Source organism: Colobus angolensis, unplaced genomic scaffold (assembly GCF_000951035.1).
Source record: "Colobus angolensis palliatus isolate OR3802 unplaced genomic scaffold, Cang.pa_1.0 Scaffold165, whole genome shotgun sequence".
Taxonomy (NCBI): Eukaryota; Metazoa; Chordata; class Mammalia; order Primates; family Cercopithecidae; genus Colobus; species Colobus angolensis.
In genome coordinates, this window is record NW_012114766.1 from 3,089,869 (window position 1) to 3,109,205 (window position 19,337).

The 19,337-nt window shown below is 39.4% G+C and overlaps 1 protein-coding gene across 1 annotated transcript in view; it reads right to left on the minus strand.

Annotated features, from left to right (window-relative positions):
* CSMD1 (CUB and Sushi multiple domains 1) overlaps nucleotides 1-19,337 on the minus strand; it is a 2,081,403-nt gene that overhangs the window by 237,212 nt on the left and 1,824,854 nt on the right. Inside the window, exon 37 of the mRNA XM_011937546.1 lies at nucleotides 11,926-12,030. Coding sequence (XP_011792936.1) covers nucleotides 11,926-12,030 — 105 coding nt within the window. The remainder of the gene's footprint in view (nucleotides 1-11,925; nucleotides 12,031-19,337) is intronic.

The following is a 19,337-nucleotide window of genomic DNA, read 5'->3' on the forward strand; positions in this document are numbered from 1 at the left end:
GTAAATGTGCTTTGCTGAGAAATCCTTTGTTTGAGTGCTTGATTTTGTTGTTGTTGTTTTTTGAGACGGAGTCTCGCTCTGTCACCCAGGCTGGAGTGAGCGTTGCCATCTTGGCTCACTGCAAGCTCCGCCTCCCAGGTTCCTGCCATTCTCCTGCCTCCACCTCCCGAGTAGCTGGGACTACAGGCGCCGCCACCACGCCTGGCTAGTTTTCTGAAGTTTTAGTAGAGACGGGGTTTCACCGTGTTGGCCAGGATGGTCTCGATCTCCTGACCTTGTGATCTGCCCGCCTTGGCCTCCCAAAGTGCTGGGATTACAGGCGTGAGCCACCGCACCTGGTCCGAGCTTTATTTCTAACAGCACCCCTAATTTGTGTTTTACCCTCCCATAGCACAGACTATACTGCATTTTCAGTCTTTTGTTTACAGCTCTCTCACTCTTTTTGAGCTCCTAAAGATTGGTGACTGTCTCCAAGATCTTGAATGGCCATGGGGAATTTAATTTTCAATGAATTCATGCATCATGCACAACTAAAGGAAATACAAAGTAGTTCATAAATGTGTGAAGATCAAAAATTGTTCACACATTAAAATAGTGAACTATGTAAGTTTTTCTTTAAAACGGACTATCGAAAACAAGATATGATCACAGAATCTATCCCTGATTTCTTTAAAGCATTTTCCCACTGATTAGACATTATTACCTAACAATTAAATGACATGAAAATACACAAGTCAACACACTTGGGTGATGAACTAGTTGCCACTTGACTTAGAAATGTTGGAATAAAGAGGGTACACAATGTTGAACCACTGAAGGATTTTTAGCAGGCTATAATTAATGATCTGATCAAAGTGTCATTCTGGAATAAATCTGAGCTTGGTGTTGTGTTGAAAAAAGTCAAGGACAGAAAGATCACTTGAAATTTATGACTACAGTTCATGAGAATGACAAGATTTGGGGGAACAGATATTTTAAAATGAGAAATAAACAAGTGCCCTAACAAGGTAGTTTTTAAAAGGCTTAAATGCCAATTACAGATCTCTTATAACTTCCTGGTGAACTGTGATCAAAGCTCTCTGGGAAAGAAAGTTTTTACTTCATTTTTACTTACTCAACAGGACGTAAAGAATCGACAACCTGGTGAAGGAGAGTGGAGGGACACCAAACATCCCAGCCTGATTTCCACTTCAAATACTATTTCACTTTTTAACACTCAAAACTTTACTCACCGACCATCTCAATACCACTTACATGTCTAAAGTCCACTCCCCTGTGTCTACAGCCTTGATCAAAAGTATGACGGGACTGAAGTTTTCATAAATGATTAGTTGGTGGTTGGCTAAGTCACAGAGCCACTAGTCATTACTTATTCCATTTCTAGAGTCTTTATTCCCTGGTTACTTACCATGACAAATTTGCAAGACCTGCGGTAGAATAGAGAATTCTTTCAAGTTTTAACATCCAAGAGATAAATTTGGTAGAATAACATCATGAATTCTAAAGCTAGTAAGAATATCCCGAAACCAAAGGAATGATTTTAAAAAGCAGAATAATCATAATTTTCAAGTGAGCACCACTTGTCAATGAGACAGTATACTTCTGTATCTAGGTCTCTATTGAAATATATTCTCTGTAGTATCATCCTTTTAGATTTACCTATTATTTGGGAAGAGAGGATATATGAGTGCTCAGATAATGCCAGTTTAATGCTTGCTAAATATTTTGCATCCAATGTCTCTATATTTGGGTTCAGAAATCCACTGTGACTCAACAGTTTTCCTTTCTGTAGCATGCTTCTGTTTCCAAAGGCTAGACCTACCTAAATGATATTATATTTAATGAAAGTAAACTTACTCAAAAACTTAAGGATCTACAAAATCCTAAGAGTTGCCTTATGCAGTAAAGCGAGTCCTTGCCTGTCTCAGAACTATGTAGAAGTCAATGACTTCCAATTACTCTTAGAATAAATCCTGGGCTACAACGTACTGCACACTGTGGCTCTTGCCCCCTCTTTTCAACCTTGTTTCTTTCCTTTTCTTCTTTTTCTTCCTTTTCTGATTGCTCACAGCCTTCCTTTTGTTTCACACATGTGCTAGGTTCTTTTCACCTGGGGTCTCTGTATTGATATTTTATTTCAATTACAGTATTTTTTTCTAAGTGATTTATGGCTGACTACTGCTCATTTTCTTTCCAGGGATACTTTTAATCTGAGGTACTGCTGTCATCTGCACCTCAGAAACCTGCCAATTTGCTTCAAGGTGCTTATAACCTACAACCAGATTTAGGTATTTCCTTTCTAATTGTGCCCCCACCTCAAGAATGTAAATTTGACATTAGCAGAGACCACATTAATCTTGTTGTCTGGTTGTGACTCTACTTACAGAGTCAAGAGGGCAGAGCAGGACAGAGGAGTGGAGTGTGCATAATCGGTGGTGCACATAGGGAACCTACAGGACACTTATGGGAAGGGGAATGGAGAAAGGATCACCCCAGGGGAAATGGGAGGAAGGCCCACCTGCGCTCTGTGAAGGTCATTCCTAATGGAAAACAAACCAAACATCGTCTCCCATGAGGCACAAGGGCAGATGCACACAATGGCAGTTGTCAATTTCCAATGAAACCCTTTCCCACATGGGTAACATTCTAAAATAACAGTAGAGTGAGAAGCAGCAAAATTTGTTTCATGATTGATGATTTTCTGAAGCAATAACCAGGAGTTCAGCTTGTAAGTACATGACATTACTCATAGGACCTACCTCTTAAATAATTGAGGGAATCGTAAGTGGCTGTCCCGAGAAGTGATTGTAGGATAAGTCCACCCCTGCCCCTGCTTTGTCAAATACATTACAATGGAAACTCCAAAGACTTGCCGAGGACAACTTTATTTCAATCACTTTATTTAGGAAGGACGTCAACTGAAGCATCGTGTGATTAGGTCATTGTAGGGAGACCCCTGAAACTATCGCTATGGCATAAAAGATGAAATGCTCCTGATTATTGTAAATACAAAATTGCATGCAGGATTGTGTAAAGACAATGCCAGATTGGACTGCCAGAATGAGCCAACAGTGCGTGATGTGCTTCCCCCTGTAGACAGCCTGTGAACAGACGTGCAGTCAGGGAGGTTTCACATCACCAAGATTCCTATCCCAGAAAAGCAGATGTTCATAGCTCTGGGAATGGAATGCAACCCTTACGGAGAGCCTATAAACGGACGCATGAGGGACGCCTGTCCATATGGATAAGATAGGGCTATAAATGCCTTCTCTTGCCACGGCTCTTCTAGCCCTCTTTAGGGTTAAGGCATACTCCCTTCTGAAAATTTCTGGTGTAACTGGTTGTCTAGCTTCACGTCCTGTTTCTAAGGATTGTTTGTGACCAGCTTTTGCTGCAGCTGTTACTGCTGATTAATATCTTGCTAATCATAGGTTATGGAAAGACTGTGTTTCTGTTTTAAGGCTCTGTTAGAAATTACTGATGCACACACTATCTTGTAAATTCTTATCTCTGTATACTGTACTTCTGCATACAGATGTTATGTTAAAGAATTACTTCATCCTCATGTGACCATCTCACCTCATAATCAAATGACCCTAAATCCCCCACTAACCTACCCCTGCCCTCACTAAACTTAATAATAAATGTTGGTATATCCAGTGCATGGGCGGCACTGTGGGACCAGAAGGTGGTGACCCTCCTGGACCCAGCTTTCACTACCTTGTGTGTGTCTATTATTTCTCAACCTGCCGATCTGCCTGGGAACAAAGAGACAGCCCCGTTGCACTGTGGGCTGCTGGATAGATCCCACAATAGGTAATTTATTTTGGACCTGTCCCTTACAATGAGTAATTGTTAAAAGGCCAAAATATCACCAGTAGAAGTAAAGTTTTAATCTGTTATTAGTTTTTTGTGTTACAGTCAACACACAAATAAATATTGAATGCCTAAAATAATATTGTAGAAGTGACTTTACATTCCCAGAAGAGGCTCTGGAAATCTCTGTGATGTAAGACAGAAGCCAGAATTTACATTGTTTTAGATACTTCCATGGTCCTTGGTGCACTGAGAACAGTAGGGATGAGAGAGACATGAATAATCATTGATTGATGTTAATGAAAGCAATTTTAATAGGACACAAGAATGCATTCTTTGTGGCCAAACTGTGAAGCTGAAGGTGGGTCTTAGGAAAATTGTTTGAAATGCATATGTGGAAAGAGATCTTCTGGAGTGATTAATACAGAAATACATGCAGTAAGTGTCTTAACATGAGGCAATTAAGAAGATTACTTCATTACACTATTGGGTGAATGCTGGTTTATACAGTGCTTCCTCTGTTGGACATAGTAAGCTCTCATCTCTGAGTGCACAGAATGAAATCTCTGTAAACACACTTGCTATATTGGAGTTCTGCTTTCTCCGTATCTCACATTTCCTGTGATGTTACTCATGCCCACCAAAATTCAAATTGAGAACTCTCGTCAGTAGTGTTAATGTAATATTTAAGTGCCATGAAAGCATGTATTAATAATTTGAATGTGCTTATAAGGATTATTGTAATTATAGGGAGCTAATCCAAGTTATCTACATTCAATTATGGCAACGTCCTGCTAAAAATGTTTAGTATGTTTTATTTCAAAGGACATAGGCATTTTCCAGAATTTTAATCCTTATTTAGATACTTCCTTCTAAGTACCTGTGTTGAGATGAGGAAATGAAATGTAGCTCATACTTAATCACTAAAAACAAGAATTAAGGAAGTATTTTAATGGCACATTCATAAGAAGCATGACTTCACAGTAATATTCTATTGACCAATTTAATCATCAGCATAGTCACCTGCAGAAATTAAGTCAGTTAATTATATTATGTTCCCAACATTATATCAAAAATTGAGACAGAGTCTGGGCACAGTGGCTCAAGCCTGTGATCCCAGCACTTTGGGAGGCTGAGGTGGGAAGATGGCTTAAGCTCAGGAACTTGTGAGTAGCCTGGGCAACATGGTAAAACCCTCTCTCTATTAAGAATAAAAAAAATGAGCTGAGTGTGGTGGCATTTCACCTTCTGTCCCAGCTATTCCAGAGGCTGAGGTGAGAGGATTGCTTGAGCCCAAGAGGTTGAAGCTGCAGTGAGCTGAGATCATGCCACTGCACTCCAGCCTGGGCCACAGAGTGAGATTCTGTCTCAAAAAACAAACAATAAAATTGAGACATAAAGATCACTTCTATATTTTCTAGAAAAATTTTTAAAAGACTATATTCTCACAAACAACAAGTACCTTTTAGAATACAGAACTAAGAAAGAGGTTCTCTCTCTTACTGTGTTTTCTTTTCAAAAAGATAATTATATAAGTAAATACTATTTCCTTTTATGATTTTATTGTCAGAACATTTAAAGCTAAATGTAAAGCCTAATAATAGTTATTTTAAAAATCTAGGTGTCTAATATATTTACATCTTTCTCTTTGGTTTGGCTGCCTTTAAAAATTTTTCCATTAAATATTTTTTTATTGTACACACTTTTTTATGTTGCATCAAATACTTAAAGAGAAGGCAGCTTACTACTTTAAAAAATCTAGATATACTTATTTTTTACATGTTTATGTATTTTTGAGTGAAATTTTATTCACTCATGACATATTTTTTCACTATATATCTAACTACCAATTATATAAAAACATACAAGAATGACTTAATCATGTATAATAAGTTTTGAACTCAGTGCCTTTGAAATAGTAGTACTATGTCACAAAATTATCTACATATGTTAATAATTGCAAAATATAAAAGTCTGAATCAAATCAGGTATAATAGCAAAATATTTATGTTTAGATGATAATGATAAAAATCATTTGACTAAAGAAAAGTAACACTTTGAACTTTCACCTATACTAAAAATGTAGAAACAATGTCTCAGTTTTACTCCTACTTGGTAAAGAAATAGCATCAATTTAAATAATGAAAGAGTTGTTCTATTTGTTTTCTTCCAATTATCTCTTTTTTCCTCATAACCACAAATCACTGATTCAAACTCCTACCTTATTCAGAATATATTGTAAATATGATACTGCAGTTTTTCTATCAGGATTTTCTACTTCTACTTCCTTCTTTCCTTTCTTTCATCCCTCCCTCCCTCCATCTCTCCCTCCTTCTTTCCCTCCCCCGCTTCTTTCCTTCCTTTCTTCCTTTTCTCCCTTCCTGCTTGCCTTCCTTGCCTGCCTGCCTGCCTTCCTTTTTTTCCTTCCTTCCTTCCCTTTTTTCTCCCTCCCTCCCTCCCTTCCTTCCTTTCCTTTTTTTCTCCCTCCCTTCCTTCCTTCCTTCCTTCCTTTTCTTTTTTTCCTCCCTCCATCCCTTCCTTCCTGAGGTTGCCTTTGCCATGGCTTTCATGTTTAAGGCCCTGTTCCCTTTGCATAGGGTTCTGTATCTAAGAGCAGAGCTTTAGACGTGGGAGTATGGCTTCCACATTGGACCATGTCTACTGCTAGGCTACTATTTAAGAAAGAGCAACTTAAATTTGCTTTGCAGGACATCTTAGTATTATATCTTATGGATTCTAAACATATTTGGTTAACTTCACTGGGTTTCCTAGTAATGAATGTGAATTAGGAGAAAAAGTAACCTTTTAAGAAAGGCAGTGAAATAAAAAGCTTACATAGATAGAATTATTTTGGAGCTATTTTGATTCAGTGGCATACATTAATGCTGAGGAAGCTAGGATAACTGCAGCAGTCTTTTGCTTGAGTTCAAACACACCGATTAGGTTTATAATATTAATTTTGGATAGATGTCATTAGACGAGGTATTGAATGTTTCACTGTCTTGTTAGAAGCTAAATTAGAAATAACTCGGAAAGGCAGAAATACCTATAAGCTGAATCATAATCAGAGTCAAATTTAGTAAAAAGGCCTAAAAGTGAAAAATGTGATTAAACAAGCATTATTATATATTAAAATCAAAATAGTTTCTATTGTAAGCAATCTCTAAATGGAAAGCAATTCTTAATTAGAGGGAACCACTCTGCTAATAATTAATCTTTAATGAGAATACACATTAAATTTAATTCTGTAATTTATCGGTGAACATCTGTGAATGTTTTCACAGTTACGATGAAATCCATCACTACGTTAAAGTTATGTGGGAGACAGATAGATAGATTTCATTTTAAAATGAGCATTCAAGAAAAGCTTCTTCACAGTTAACGTAAAAAATATTTTAGTATTCATGTAACTATCCTTGAACTAGGGCAATTTTCAAACCCCTAAGACCCTTAACATTTCTAGAGTAATTTTAAAACCTACTAGAGAAGTTTTCAAATCCTTACATTGTAAAACCCCGTGAATTAGAACAATGTAAAAATCCCATCCACTTGGGATGTAGAAATCTGCAAAATAAAACATCCCTCCCACTTCAACAATGTAAAAATACTAAACTATAAAATGATAGCTTTTCTTGAATCCATCTGGGAGCTGCATGGCACGTACACAGGTGACCTCATTTCCATTTTTGTCTGTTTGTTTTTTGCCTCTCCTCTCCTCTCTTCTCCTCTCCTCTCCTCTCCCCTCCCCTCCTCCTCGTCCTCCTCTTCTTTTCTTTCGTTCTTTCTCTTCCTTCCTTCCTTCCTTTCTTTCTTGTCTTCTTTCTTTTTCTTTTCTTTTCTTTTCTTTTGATAGGGTCTTGCTCTGTCTCCTAGGCTAGAGTGCAGTGGTGCAATCACAGCTGTCTGTAGCCTCAGCCTCCTGGGCTCAAGTGATCGTCCCACTTCAGCCTCCTGAGTAGCTAGGACTACAGGTGAGGCCTCCATGCCTGGCTAATTTTGTAGTTTTTATAGAGATGGGGTTTTGCCATGTTGCCCAGGCTGGTCTTGAACTTCTGGGCTCAAGCAATCCACTCACCACAGCCTCCCAAAGTGCTTGGATTACAAGCGTAAGCCACCATGCCTGGCTTGGTGACCTCATTTCTAAAGGACAAAGTCCCCCAGAAGAGACAAGACCCACATGCTATGTGTGTGGTGAAACAGTAGGGAAAGGTGACCAGAAAAGAACCACCTGCTTAACATGTGTCAACTGCTGCAAGTGGAGCCTGGGCCTTGTGTGGCTCTGGACTCAGATGCAAGGGGAGTCTGCCGTTCCATCCACAGGCCTCTATCAGGGGACTATAAGAAAGGCTGGGGGCACAGCTGGAGCCCAGAAAGAGCTCTCCCAGCCTCCAGTGCGGAGGCTTTGTCACGAGAGGGCTTGAAACACCACGCATGTCCCTGAAGCTTTGCTCTTGGGAAACACAAACCTTAAACCACTGCAGAGGAGCAGCAAAACCAACCGTTTGAGGTTCTCATATTATACATAAAGTGACATAAGATTGTTTGAAGGTAAGCTCTGCTCTATAAAAGGTGTGTTCCAATCTCTAGGAGACCATGACAATATTAAAAAACCTTACCTAGTAAGCCCATAGTAGGGATAACTGGGGCAATAAAAACACTTAATTACACCAAAAGCCGTCAGAGAATGTGGGAAGAAATAATCAAAAAACAGATGGGGTAAACAGAAACACTCCAATCTTGGGGCCCGTGTGTTCGATCCTGTTGTTTCTCCCACCAGCTTCCACCAGATCAATACTGAGTTCAAAAATAGCCACTGCCACCTTGTTGCCCAGCAGTACGATCCATCCTGTACACCTTGAGGTTAGGCTTTGTAATTTCCAGGATAAACCAATATTATCACTGTTCACACCGTTGCAGTCTAAGATATCTGGATATGTGTTTTGTTTTGGTTTCATTGGTTTTCTTTAGAAGAGAACGCAGAGCAAGAGTGACACCTGTGTTAATTCTCCAATGTCCAGTTAAGTTAAATAATGTGAACAAAGACTAAATGGCTGTAGAATATATTGACAATGCAAAGGTGCTGATCGTTTTGCTTTTACTTGGATTCTGTAAGATCACAGAGAATCTAGATCGCATACATTAAACCAGAGCTTCTGGGAATTGCTTTTGCTATCAATACTCTTTTACAGCCCATCTTTCAAATATAAGTGTTTGGTGTTTGTTTGAGAAATTTCCACCAGTGTCCATGTGGATGTACTATGGTTAAGGGGGCCTAGTTTTCACTTCTCTATGAGAAAAGAACTCCTGAGACGGAAGTAGATGTAGATAAGCCTTCATGGCACAGGTTTTAGAGCCAGGCAAACTTGATCCTCAGTATGGACTCACACGCTCCTTGATTCTCCAGACAGTTTTCAGAGAGAACTGGTGTCATCGTTTGTAAAACAGCCATCTGTATGTTACTTTCCTGATGGGGTAGTCTGGATACCTTGCAAGGTGCTCAGTAAATGGTATTTGTAATCAAATGCACTTTTCGGGCCTGCCTCTGCATGCTGTCTGTTTTTAACAGTGTGGCTAGGACACAGGAAGGCTAAATATGCTCTGTGCTATGCTTCTTCATTTGGAAAAACTGAGCAGACTTCACAAATATAGGGCAGTTTTAAGGACAAATAAGTAAAAACCAGTAACAAGTTTAGAGCAAGGCCTGGCACAGAGTAAGTGCCTACTGATTTTTCCATTTTTATTTCACGGACATAAACTCTGCTGAAAAATCTGAATTTAGAGATTTGTAGATTGGCAGTCCATATCTTAAACTAAATGCAAAAATATGTCAACAACTTTAAGATATCAGAAAAACTTTTGGTGATTTACATCAACAGCCCTTATACCATCTGACGCTAATTGTAGTAAGGTTAATTCCACAAATACTTTCTATAATCTCTATTTCAAATTCTGGCATGAAGAATAAGAACAGAGAAATGAGTTCCTCTTAATACTCGAATGGCATAAACGATCAGAATGGTGTTAGCATCAAAAACAACCACTTGAAAAAGAAAATAAATAAAAATGGAGCATTATGTTTAGCCCAATTAAAAAAATACGTTAAATAATTAAACAAAAGCTTGGATTCTCAAAGTTCATCTGAATGAGAAATATGTTAGTCTCTCTTTTTAAATGAATGATATTGTCCAGGAAGAAAGAGAAATGTAGATAATTATATTGATGGGGCTGAAGCCCAGGTAAGTGCATATCTCACTGTATATAATAATAAGCATAGATGAATTATTTCACTAGCACTTCTTTGCAAGACAAATGAATAAAAGCCCAGATGCTACAGGATAACTTTGAGAATAAGAGCATTCATCAGTACTAACTCCTTCGAAACTGTTAGTGAATTTTTAAATACTATCATAAATAAGGCTTATGTTTTTCTATCTACAGAGATTCACAAAGTATATCAAAGTAGCCGATTTTTCCAGACACATCCTACGTAAGTAACATCCACAGGATCATTTTACACTGTCACTGAAGTAGTCCTATTCACATAAACTGAGATAAACTTGCATACAAATGCCCATAATAAGCAGGAAAATTTAACCGGAATGTGAAACAGCCCTGTGGTTTGTGCCTGGCGTAGAATATTTATCATCAGCTGGAAATCTGGCCTTTCAAAAATATGCATGCATTTACATCCTCGCAAATGGTTTATCTCAATTCAAAAGATCACTTATTAAAGCTTATCCATGTATTTGCTTATTTGCAACTGCTTATTAAAGGAGATGAATATCAACGTTAAACATTTTTAGTACTTGAAAACAAGTCCTAAAATAAACCTTACTCATTGGAAATTTTTTTTTTTTTTTGAGACGGAGTCTGGCTCTCTTGCCCGGGCTGGAGTGCGGTGGCCGGATCTTAGCTCACTGCAAGCTCTGCCTCCCGGGTTCCCGCCATTCTCCTGCCTCAGCCTCCTGAGTAGCTGGGACTACAGGCGCCGCCACCTCGCCCGGCTAGTTTTTTGTATTTTTTAGTAGAGACGGGGTTTCACCGGGTTAGCCAGGATGGTCTTGATCTCCTGACCTCGTGATCCGCCCGCCTCGGCCTCCCAAAGTGCTGGGATTACAGGCTTGAGCCACCACGCCCGGCCCTCATTGGAAATTCTTATTTCGCTTTTACAAGGTTTACCTACATAATCAAACGCCAAAAAAGATTTGTGAATTTGACCTTTGTCATTCCATTTATCAGACTATTAACTCAGTCTCACATCCATCTCTAAAAGGTTAGAGTCTACTGTGCGATGCCTTCTTCCAATTAAAATGAATAATACACAAATGCAGGCACCTGAGCAGCAGCTCTCTGCTGGTTCTTACTTTAACTGCCTTTGAGACTAGAAATAGAAGAGGCTTATGACCATAATCTAGGCAGAAAGTAGGATTGTCCACATTTTGGGGATGCTAATATGAGTATTTTTTAATAACTCATAAAAACTAGTAATATTACAGTGGTTCATTTTTGTGCTTTTTAATGCAAACAACCTGAAATTATAGCAGTTGTTGTATCTAATCACTCCAGATTCGGACTTACACATTTAACCATTAATTTGTCTCTTGTAATATATATTTCTTTTTGTTTGTTTGTTTTTAAAACAGAGTGTCGCTCTGTCACCCAGGCTGGAGTGCAGTGGGGCAATCTTGGCTCACTGCAACCTCTGCCTCCCAGGTTCAAGTGATTCTCCTGCCTCAGCCTCTTAGATAGCTGGGATTACAGGTGCCCATCACCATGCCTGGTTAATTTTTTGTTTTGTATTATTATTATTATTATTATTATTTTAGTAGAGATGGGGTTTCTCCATGTTGGACAGGCTGGTCTTGAACACCTGATCTCTGGTGATCCGTCCACCTCTGCCTCCCAACATGCTGGGATTATAGGCATGAGCCACCACACCTGGCTTATGTATTTCATAGAGCCAGTTTTCATAAGACTCAATTTCATGCAAGTATTACACAGTTATAGAACAATAATATTTCACTGTTTAATAAGAGCATGATTTATTTTTTCTTTAAAAAATGACTCAGTATAACAGTGAAAGCTGTATGCAGAAAGAGTTGACCTTACTTTTGTATTCCAGGTGGAAACCAGCAGCTGCCACACTAATGTCAGATTGGAAATGCAGGTAGAGTTGGTTGGAAGTACTGTTCAGCAGTGCTGGTACCGTGGTGCCTATAAGAAACAATGCAGATAGAATTTTAACACTACAAATACATTCACTTTTCTAAATATAAAATACATGAGGATACTTATTAGGCTTACAAATCTCTATAGTTTGTCTGATTGCCACATATTTAATCTGAGTATTGGTTTTATTATGTATTCAGCCATTCTATTTTTCTAGGTACAGTAAAAAGCCATTGTCTGCTCTGACCTGCTCAAGTCGATGTGACACCTTTCTCTTGTGCTTTCTATTGTACCATCAGGGTTTGTTTTGCATTGTTTTATCCATGTAATCTTCTGCTTATTAAATTTAGTTTTTTACTTGACATGAGCAGAGAGGGCAGAAAAGTTCAACAGCCAAGTGTAATGAGGGTTGGAGGAGCAGTTGGACCAGGTGGATACTGATCTGAGATATCCTTCAGAAGATGTCGCTTTTGACCACGTATATATGCTCTTCCTGACCCCCGACATGACTCATGCTGAGTAACGTTCCCCTTGAATCTGTTGATTTCAACTAAAGATGCATGAAAAGGAATATATAGGGCTATTTTGACACAGTGATTTCTTTACTTAAAATGTTCTAGCCTGCATCACAGTAACTAACTGATTAGAAAGGGCGATACAGGTACCGAGGACCAGGGTAAGAAAGAAGTAATGATGCTGGCAGGTGCTGAGGGAAAAAAAATCGTTCATCACTCAGAAGTTTGAGACATTTTGGTGGAATGTGTCATAATATGGAAAAATAACAGACAAGTTTAAGTCTCTTTTTCCTGATGTATGTTCAATACTCTAGTAAAATCATTCTCTAAATTAGAAGTGTATACATACTCGATGTCAAAGAAATATCCATTGTGTAAAACTCACCACAGTGTAGACAAATTATTCAAGTGAGCTACATTGAGCATAGTATTGGTGTAAAGGGAGAAGTGATAATTTAAATAACAAAGCAAAGAAATAAGTTGATAATTATTCAAAACAGAAGAACATTATTGAAAAGATAAGACTGCCTATCATCCTTAGCTCACCACTTAAATGATCCAATATTCCCCAACAGATTTTATTTTATTTTTTAGATGGAGTCTCACTCTGTCACCCAGACTGGAGTATAGTGGTGCCATCTTGGCTCACTGGTACCTCCACCTCCAGGTTCAAGTGATTCTCCTGCCTCAGCTTCCCGAGTAGCTGAGATTACAGGCATGCTCCACCATGTCCTGCTAAGTATTGTATTTTTAGTAGAGATGGGGTTTCACCATGTTGGCCAGGCTGGTCTCACACTCCTGACCTCAAGTGATCTGCTCACCTCGGCCTCCCAAAGTGCTGGGATTACAGGTGTAAGCCACTGCGTCCGGTCCCCAAGAGATTTGATCAGACCAATGACCCCAGGCAAGGACTCTGTCTCTTTATAAGAGGCTTTAAAAAAAATTTGTTTTTAAATTTTTAGTAGAGATGGAGTTTCATCGTGTTAGCCAGGATGGTCTCGATCTCCTGACCTTGTGATCCACCTGCCTCAGCCTCCCAAAGTGCTGGAATTACTTTGAACCACCAAGCCCAGCCTGTAAGAGGCTTTTTAAATTCTATGTGTGTCAAACTTAATGACTAATCTATCTATCCCTGAAACATCAAGTAGGTCTCTAATGTTTCTTAACAGTACCATTGGCATTCATCTACGTCATCACATTCAAAGCTTCCTCCTTCTCCATGACCCCAAACTGCCCTCCAATCAGTCATCAGGCCCTAACTGGCGTGCTCTCCAAATATTTTCCCAAGTTATTTCACTTACTTCATATTATCTTCACAACAATCACCCCAGGGCAGGCAGCCTTATGTTAACCAGAATTAGTGCAATAATCTTCTAACTTGTTTTTTTGAGCCTGATCTTTTCCTAATTCAATGCATTCTCCATTCAGCAGTCAGAAAGCACTTTACAAATGTATATATGATGAGACATGTTAAAATTCTCATAGATTCCTCATCATCTTAGGAACAAATTTCACACTCCTTGATTTGGCTCCAAGACCCTGCGTGATCTGACTGCTGCTTGCTTTTCTAGCTTCTTATCATTACTTGGTTTTTCAGAATCATTTTTTCTTGCTTCAAGATGCTCCATATCATAGGCCTGGGATGTTCATTCCTTCTTCTTTTGATTCACTTTGACTTTCCTATTTCTAGTCATTCAAATATAACCACGTATTTCCCAAACTAAGTCACTCACTCATTCGATAAACATGGGTTTATCAGCCAGATAAACTACTGACCCATTTTCCAAACATACTAGTTGTTCTCCGACTTCGTGCAAAGCAGAACCTTCCCTGATTACGACAGAGCCTCAAAGACTTGAAATTCATCAAATCATTAAAGGCAATGAGCAGACCACTGGTGCCATGCCGAATATGACTGTTACAGCTTTAACCTGTCTTCCGTTGTGCTCTTACCACGTTCATCTCCTGCCTGGGCTAACGAAATAGCCATCAACTGAGCTTCAGAATGGATATTTGTCTTCTTCTTATGCATTTGTTCTGCACACAAAATAATCTGCTTACAATTAAGTAACGCTTGCACATTTTATTTCTATACCTGGGCATAAGATGTGTCTTTTAATGAAATTGTAGGTCAACTTGATCTATACTGTGCTTTGAGAACTCATCCTATGGAGATGGGGAAATTTAATCTTTACCATGGCTGGGGATTCCTTTCCTGCCCCAGGATAGCCAATCGTCTCAGACTTTCAGGTCCCTGACTCCTTACTTCACATAAGCTCATTCTCCAACCTCACCCGGACCCTTGAATTTTAGCAGTTTCATGTTGTTGTGCACACCTTTGAAAGAATGCTCTTTGACAAGTCCCTGGTCCAAAATCTAGCCTAAGTGCATCAGGCTACCACTTTGTTTTCAAGGCCCAGTCACATCCTTGTGGTCCTGCAAGGAATTCAATGATATCTTAATTTCTTAGAGGACACCCAGGTCTGGGAAGGGCCATCACTGTCCTCTTGTCAGTCACTTCAGCTCCTTCAACATCCGCCTTCACCACCATCCTCTCTGCTTTCCAAAGCTGAGCCCTTTGAAAGACTAACTCCAGGAGGGGGTCCACCCACAGGTATGAACACCTGTTGCTTTTAGACCCAAGGTATGAACACCTGGCTGTCTCCTGGAACAATGCTGGGAAAAATACCAGTGGAATGAGATGAAATAAGGTCCCAGTAAAATACACTGCTACAAATGCAAAGGCAGTTTTTGTCAGGTATAATCTGATGACACGGTAAGGACTTCTTCCTGGTCTTGGGCTAACAAACAGAAACTTCTGCTGGGCTTACAAAGGTTCGCCATAGTTTAAACATGTGCCTTAAGGAGTAAACTTTGGCCAATCAGTACCGAAGCTGCTACTGCAGTGTGTCAGAAGAAAAACAGCCAGAAAGCAGAGAAAAGAGAACTCCACATGTTCTCCTTATTAACGGCGTGCATGTGTGTTTGTGTGTGCACACTCTTAGAGCCTTTTGAAGGTAGAGTTCCTGCTTGAGATTTGGGGTCTATTCCTCCATCAGTTTTTCCCTGGCTGCCAAGGTGGGTATTTTCTCTGGGAGGTGGGGTCATTTTAAACCTGAATCCTTAGTGCGTAATTCACTGTAAGAACACTGTGTGTGTTGAATGAGAAACATTTATGAAGTGTTTGCTGATATAACTCTTTTGCTTTTTGACCTTGATTTGATAGACAGGCAGAGAGATAAGTAGACAGACAATAGACAGATATATACATAATATTTTATGTAACTAAAAAGTCATGGGGTAACAAACTATAAACCTCTCCTTGCTAATCACCTCAAATATGTTGAAGATAAGTTACTGTAAACTCTGTAACAGGTAATGGAGGAAAGATGAGGGGTGGTTGCCAAGCAGATAACCTGGTGTGTCTCCAAAGAGAAAATTAATCTGCCTAAACTACACCTTCTCTCCTTTCCACAGCCTCTATAAGAAGCGAAGTGTTGGTTGTGCAACTGAAAACAGGGCACACCCAAAGCCTTGGAGAGAGACCAGTGAGGGAGGAGGAAGGAAGCAAGAAGTGGAAGGAGTGTCGGCTGCACCTGCTCATTGGCCCGACTCAGAGCCCTTTTTACTATGAAGAAAAGGGACTTCCACTAAAGCACTGATTTTTTTTACCCATTTTATCCAATTTCCATGATGTTTGTTGTCCTCTCACTATTGCATTACTTTTGTATTTTTGGACAATATTTGTAGAAAGAACAATATGTTACTATAGATCTAACTACTTTATCCAAATACATTTTCATTATATCATCTGCACTACTTTTTGACTGTTTTTACCTGTAATTTGGTATAATCAGTTACTTTTTCCACTCCATTAAATCAATTTAACTAACTATAAATCCTTTTAAAAACCATGTTTCTTCTCCACTTTCTACCTACTGATGACAGGAGCATCAGCTCAGCTCAGTTTCACTTCTCATACAGCGTTTCACGCTTGGTACAGTTTTTTCAATTGTACCCTCATTGGGATGTGAGAGTCCAGCTTTTACATTTTAAAATTTATTTAATGCCCTCCAGCCCTTAGCGTAGTCATCTCCCATGCAGGTATTCCATACACAGTTTGACCTTTTTTTCTTTTTTTGAGACGGAGTCTCCCTGTCACCAGGCTGGAGTGCAGTGGCATGATCTCGGCTCACTGTAACCTCTGACTCCCTAGTTCAAGTGATTCTCTTGCCTCAGCCTCCTGAGTAGCTGGGATTACAGGCATGTGCCACCACGTCCTGCTAATTTTTGTATTTTTAGTAGAGATGGGGTTGCACCATGTTGGCCAGGATGGTCTCGATCTCCTGACCTTGTGATCTGCCCACCTCGGCCTCCCAAAGTTCTGGGATTACAGACTTGAGCCACTGCGCCCGGCCTGTTTGACTTTTTTGTTCTTCTTCTCTGGACGTATTACAGTGGTATCAGAGAAACCTATTTCTTGTTTTAAAAAATTTTCCGTAAGTTATTGGGGTACAGGTAGTTTATTCGGTTACACAAATAAACTCTTTGGTGGTGGTTTGTGAGCTGTTGGTGCACCCATCACCCGAGCAGTAGACGCTGCACCATATCTGTTGTCTTCTATCACTCACCCCCCTTCCACTCTTCCCCCCAAGTCTCGAAAGTCCATTATATCATTCTTATGTCTTTTCGTCCTCATAGCTTAGCTCTCACATATCTGTGAGAACGTACAATGTTTGGAGAAAAGCCTACTTCTGATGCCACTTACTCTGCCACCCCTAGTCACTGAAAATGCTGTGGTATGCTCCAGTTCTATAAAGGAAAGGTGATCACAAGTCTCTTGTGTGTGAGTAACAAGTGCACTGTGCATTTGAAAGTGCTTTGTGAATCCTCAGGCCCCTCTAACAGTGATTGTTAATTCAGCAAGCAGGTCCGTGAATGACAGCCCTGTTTGCACTCCTCTTATGCAAAACAATCATTTGCTATCCTGTGAGTAATGTGGGATCTTGGTGCCCTGGTGGCACACAGGAGAAGCGGGAACCTACCAGCCAGGGGAGGCTGGGAGCACGATGCTGGGCTGGGCACCCAGGCACAGCTGCAGAGGGCACTTTTCTGCAGCAGCTTCCACACTGGGATCTCAGAACAGCCTATAAGAAGTAGCTTATGCCCCTGCACAAAATGCAACAGAGTGATTTTTTTTAAGTGGTGCCATAGGCAGAATGTTTTTGATCATATAGTTTTACTGTGGCCTGGATAGAACAACATATAACAAAGGAAAAAGAAACTGTATGATAGTCCCTGAAGGTTCTCCTCTCAGCACGGTGATACTTACCTCTCTTTAATATTGTCAGCCACAAAGTTGAATTTATTTTGTTCTATTTTATTCATTTATAATTTATAACCTGTCTATTTCCAAAAAATGATGTTAAGTGGCTTGCGATAAAAGACCTACATACATATGTTTGTCCAAATAGAAATAAAACACTAAAACATTGAATGATAGACATCAATTATTTTTTCTGAAATATGTACCTCTTATGACTACTCACTCTTGTTTGTATTCAATAACTAACTTTGTAAATGGTTTAATATCTCCTTTATAAACATTTTTAAAATACCGTAATTACAAAAAAGTTTAAATGTTGATAACGCTTTAACACATTCAAACTTTATGGCTGACTTGTCATTTCTCCATATAAAATGTTTTTAAAAAATTCATTCTAAATTTTAGAAAGAAATAATTTTTAACTTACAGAAGATGTGCAAGTGTAGCATAATAAAACTGAAACATCTACGATTTCTCTATAGATAGAATTGTTAAGTCTATCTCTATATGTGTATGTATAAAATTATTTTATTCTAAATGATTTATGAGCAAGTCACAAGCATGATGACTCATTTCTCATAAAAATCCAGTGTCCAGTTTTTTAAAATAAAACAGTTCTCTAAATCAAAAACGTAACACAGATATGACATGTCATCCGCTGACCTCCTTTAAATTCCATCCATCTGCCCTCAGGGTTTGGAGAGGACAGGACTCTATTGGAATCACTCAGGGCATCCTGTGTTAAACCCTCTATTTTCTTTAGTCTGGAAGAGTTCTCTGGTTTTTCCCTGTCTTTCATGAACGTAACACTTTTGAAAAAAAAATAAGCAAGTTCTTTTGTGGGATTATTTTTGTTTTAAGTTGCATTTGTCTGATGCTCTGTATGATTATATGAGGCCATTCATTTGGGGTGAGAATACAAAGTGGGGTGCTGCATTCTTCCGAGGGCTTCTTACTGCTGAGCTCCCCATGGTGGGAGGGGGCCGGCCCCATGCAGGCTCACAGATGCTGATTCCAGCATCGCTTCCCGATGCCGCTCAGCACGACTGTGAATTCATATCAACCGCTTGCCATTAGCTGTGGTTGGAATATGTATGCCACAGCTATTGCAACGTGACACAATAATTCGAACTGCTGCTGCTGCTCCTTCTTCCTTCTTCCTCCTTCCCCCTTCTCCTTCTTTTTGTTTTTGAGAGTGAGTTTCTCAGTATACCAATGCATACAACAGCCCACTCTTGACGATCTTGACGAATATCAAGACATACAAATGGACTTGATATTCACAATGGCCACAGCCCTAAAGAAAAACATTCCTAATTTGTGAACATGGTTCTTCTCATATTTTCCCCACAATATGCATAGGGGACAAGGACAGAAAGCAGCTGAGACGAGGATGATTGGTGGTTGATGAGGCTCATTCACAAGAAAACCATTGTCCTAAAACGTGAAAACATCTTAGAATAACTATAAACCACTCCTATATCAGACATCTCCACAGCCTCTCAAAAATA